The sequence below is a fragment of the Phalangium opilio genome, unplaced genomic scaffold, assembly GCF_054372755.1.
Source record: "Phalangium opilio isolate 3A_F unplaced genomic scaffold, DU_Popi_V2 ptg000060l_1, whole genome shotgun sequence".
Lineage (NCBI taxonomy): Eukaryota > Metazoa > Arthropoda > Arachnida > Opiliones > Phalangiidae > Phalangium > Phalangium opilio.
In genome coordinates, this window is record NW_028324177.1 from 4,871,876 (window position 1) to 4,876,535 (window position 4,660).

Below are 4,660 nucleotides of genomic sequence, written 5' to 3' on the forward strand. Positions count from 1 at the left end.
TGTTCTCTCGACTGGCGTGACAGTATTTGGCACTTTCAGAGACCTAAAAGAATCAAATATTTGAAGTTAGCAACCTATAATTTAACTCTTTATTAATGAATGAATGAATGAATATTTATTGTGCATATAAAAAACCACGAAGGTTCACGAGAATATACACAGTTGTAATGATATCATATTTGCATTTCCTAACTGTTAAGAATATCAAATGGAAGACAAATTAAAAACAAACCAAGAGAAACCTTATTAATCCAGCTCCTTGTATTTAACATTAAATATATCAAAATTTTCGCCAAAACTGTTAACTGTAATTTGCATTCTTTTAATTGGATTTAAGTGGTTAAGAGATTCTCTAAATGTTTTTCTAAACCTTCCAGACTTGGGGACTAGAAAGTCCAACCGTCCTAGCAAATCTGGAAGAGTTATCCTATTATTAATTAATTTATGTAGAAATTTAACGTCGTTAATAAGGAGAATGTGAGCTATAGTAGGAATGTCCAAATACCCTAGTAAAATATGGTAATCATATGGAGCCTTTTTCATGAAATAAGTATGGCAATATTCAATAAACTTCCGTTGCACATTCTCAAGAAGTACCTTTAGATATCTACTACAACCACACGGGGCACTTGTCTGGTGGACAAGGGTCCGGCTGAAGACGGTGCAGGCTGCCCTGCGCAAGCTTCAAAGGCTTGCCTGCATTGGTGTTACAGGGGCCATGAGATCGACCCCTACTGCTTCCCTGGAGGTGCTTCTTGACATGCTACCTCTTCATCTTTTCATTGAGGAGGAGGCTGTCATGGGGGCCTACAGGCTCCACATTAATGGCTGTTGGGTTCCAAGACTTTGGGATTACAGCCATACGAAGCTCTTTCGGGAGTACGCTGCACTTGAGCCGTCGTTAACGATGTGCTCTGACAAAACCGTTACCAGCTTTGATTTCACTAAGCCATTCAGCATCCACTTTCCCAGTCGGGCCGAGTGGACTAACCTGCTGCCTCTTGGCACTGGGGGTGAAACTATTTGGTTCACCGATGGTTCCGAGACTGATTCCGGCGCTGGCGCCGGCTATTACTGCCAAACTACAAGGGTCGGTTTTTCTGCTTGCCTGGGCACCTTTGCTAGTGTGTTCCAAGCGGAAATTGCCGCGATCTGTTATTGCGCAGACTACTGCATTAACAAAGGATATAACGGACGGACTGTGAGGATTTATTCTGACAGTCAGGCCGCCCTGAATGCGCTGGACCAGTGTCAGATTACCTCTCAACTGGTGCGTAGCTGCCTTGATCTGCTAGCGCAACTGGCGTCCGGCAACAGGGTTCTGTTGTACTGGGTGCCAGGGCATAGCGGTTATTATGGCAATGAGCAAGCCGATAGATTTGCGAAAAGGGGCGCGGAGGCCAAGCTCTTGGGGCCGGAGCCGGCCGTCCCCATCCCCTACGGGCATGTCAAACGGAGCCTGCATGACAGGATGACTGTCATACAAAACCAGCTCTGGCATGACATGGATGGCCAGAGACAGACAAAACAGTTAGTCAATGGTCCCTGCAGGTCTCGTGCTAGAGACCTAATTTCGCTCAGCAGATGGGATATTAGGCTGGCCACCGGTCTTCTGACCGGACACTGTCGGCTAAATAGGCACCTCCATCTGATGGGTCTTGCTGACGACCCCCTCTGCAGGTCGTGCCAGGAGAAGGAAGAAACATCCGCTCACGTACTTTGCGAGTGCGACTTCTTCGCCTCGCTTAGACTAGAACATTTTGATTCACACACTGTGGAGCCCTCGCGGGTCTCCTCTTTTACGGTGGAGCGAATTCTTCGCTACGCTGCGGCTACGGGCCTATTCAAGGCCTGATTTTGAGGTTGCACAATATGCCTTTGGCATCGGTGCTAGGGCGTGAGCCCCACCTCATCAACAATAATAATAATACTACAACCACCCCAGGCCAAGCCACCATACAGGACCCGTGATCTCACTAGGGCTTGATAAAGAAGACGGAAATGGTCTAGGGAATGCAATTTCCTACACATCTTCAAGCAAACAGCCAGAGTACGGCGACTTAAAGCAACGCATTTATGTACTTGCTCGGTAAAATAAAGTCCTCTGTCAAAGATCACGCCAAGATCTCTCACAGTGGACTTAAGGGGTATGTGAGCGCCCTCAATGGTATAGTCGTTGGAAATTTCTCTAGCAATTCGCCTTGTAAATGTGACATGCACGGATTTGGTTGGATTTACTGGTATTTTGTTAAGAGAGCACCATCTTCCTATAGAGTCAAGGTAAAGTTGAAGTAATTTACCGTCTAACTTAGAATTAATACTTTTGAAAACTTTATTGTCATCAGCAAATTGAAGAATACGGGAATGTAAAACCGAAAATTGTAAATCGAAAAGATACATATTAAAGAGTAAGGGTCCAAGAGATGATCCCTGTGGAACCCCACAATTAACTTCGTATGTTTTCGATGTGATTATGCCATTGCATTTCAAGACATTGACTCGATTCGCCAGATAGCTAGCAATCCATTCCAAGATATCACCCCCCAATCCAAGGGCCTCTAACTTGTCATGAAGGTAAGAGTGGGAGACGCGGTCGAAGGCCTTGGCCAGGTCAAGGTATACAACATCGACCTGGCCCCGGCACTCGACCTCAGGAGCCACGTAATCCATAAAGGAAACGTGGTTCGTTTCCACACTCCTACCCGGAACAAAGCCATGTTGACAGTCGTTGGGTAGCAAGCTAAACCAACGCTGTAAATGTACGTGTACTACTCTATCAAATACCTTAGCGAGAACGCAAAGAAGGGAAATCGGACGGTAGTTTCGGACATCGCTGGATTTTCCAGACTTGTAAACCGGGACAATGACAGCTTTTTTCCAAAGCGTTGGGAATGAGTGAGTACGGAAGGATAAATTAAATATATGCTCCAATATAGGTAACAATATATTCCCACAGCCCTTGATAACAAACGACGGAATTTTGTCGAAACCAGTAGAGAGTTTGTTGGGTAGACGATTAATAGCAGCATATATGTCCGCTTGAGTTAGTTTTAAACAGTTATGAGGCGTTGTAACTAAGGTAGAAGTATCAAAAGTGTATTTTGAACTAGTTTCAGTATTGTCAGTCGAAATTGTTGAGAAATGCGCCATGAATGTTTCCCCCAATTGCTCCGGATCAGTAATGATTGTCTTACCAATTTTCAATAATATATCAGAGTGTCTGTCTTTTAGATTACCATTGATAAAACTCCAAAATTTTTTGGGTTGGGACAAGGCGTCTCGACAAGATTTTACTGCCATAGCAGCTTTGTCCCTTACTGTAAGCCTTCTCACCAACGAACGGGACAGCCTAAAATTAGCTATGTCGGAGGCTAACCCCGACCTCTTTTTCTTATTAAAATAATATTTTTTGCGCTTGATAGCTTTTTTGGAGGTCCAAAGAATACCAAAAGGGGAAGCCCCGATTATTACGCGGAATCTTGTTAGGGATCGAACTATCCATAGCTGACGTTATATATTCCGTTAATGTCTGGACACAAAAATTAACATCCTGCGAATCCAAAACCACCGACCAATCTGAATCGCGTAAAATTGAGTATAGCAAGTGATAGTTACCTTTTTTAAATTGATATACTGGTTGTAAATTAGGGGAGACCCTACAAATGTCAAATGGACAAAGCAAATAGAAAGGCGGATGGTAGTTGTCAATGTCCACAAATGGATCAAGGAGAGGTACAGTATCAATGCCGTGTACATTAGTAAGACAAAGGTCCAGAAGAACACCATAAGTGGGAGCTGGGTTAATTTGGTTTAAATTAAATTCATAACAAACATCGAGAACATGAGCAGCCTTAGTTCTAGTTTGGTGAGTGCATCCCACACTGCTACTCAGAGTCCAGTTGATACCGGGGAGATTAAAATCACCCAGAATCAGAATTTCACCGTCATAATCTACCAACGAGGATACCAAAACATTCTTAAATTTCCGATACTGAGCGTCGTCATCTGAGGGGCGAAAGTAACCAGTGCCAAGAAGAAGCGGAAGGTTATTTTTTAGTTTAAACTCGACAAACACACCCCCTTCGGCACCTTCCAGGTCACTTCGACGGTGAAAAACAAGGGACTTCTTGATAGCAATGAGGGATCCCCCGCCCCTAACATTGACAGAATCCGGATCTGATCGATCCGCCCGAAAAATAGTATAGGAATTTGGAAAATAATCCGAATTAAAATGAGAGTGGTTAAGCCACGTCTCTGTTAAACAAACAATATCAAAATCATTAACGATTAGGTTAGTTAAAAAGGTACTAGACTTGGTTCGTAGACCGCGCACATTCTGATAAGCTATAGTCAGTTCTTTCATTCTTGGACATTTGAAGAATCCGCAGGGGAACCCGCGTCTGAGATTTCACCATGCAGTTCCGAGACATGTTTGTGCTCGTCTCTCGGTACCCCATGGAAATCTGTTAGAAAGCTGTTCGCAGGCCAAATATTGGGATCCCTCATTTTTGGTATGTCAGACTCATCATCACACGTCAAGTAGAATGACGAATGACGGGCATTCGGATTTTTAGTACGCAGTCTTATGCACTGCACCGACTGCACACCTGAATCAGCCCTCAAAAAATCTTGCAGTTCTTTCGACGTGATCCCAACATCC

At 43.9% G+C, this 4,660-nt stretch overlaps 1 protein-coding gene across 1 annotated transcript; it reads right to left on the reverse strand.

Moving 5' to 3' along the window:
• Nucleotides 1–364: 364 nt before the first annotated feature.
• On the reverse strand, nucleotides 365–4,335 carry LOC149666723 (uncharacterized). The gene is made up of 6 exons (XM_089841630.1): nucleotides 4,314–4,335; nucleotides 4,078–4,254; nucleotides 3,548–3,951; nucleotides 2,322–3,504; nucleotides 2,134–2,267; nucleotides 365–427 (listed from the first exon to the last, which is right to left on the reverse strand). The coding sequence occupies exons 1-6, from the start codon at nucleotides 4,333–4,335 to the stop codon at nucleotides 365–367; spliced, it is 1,983 nt and encodes a 660-aa protein (XP_089697756.1).
• Between the last annotated feature and the right edge of the window lie 325 nt (nucleotides 4,336–4,660).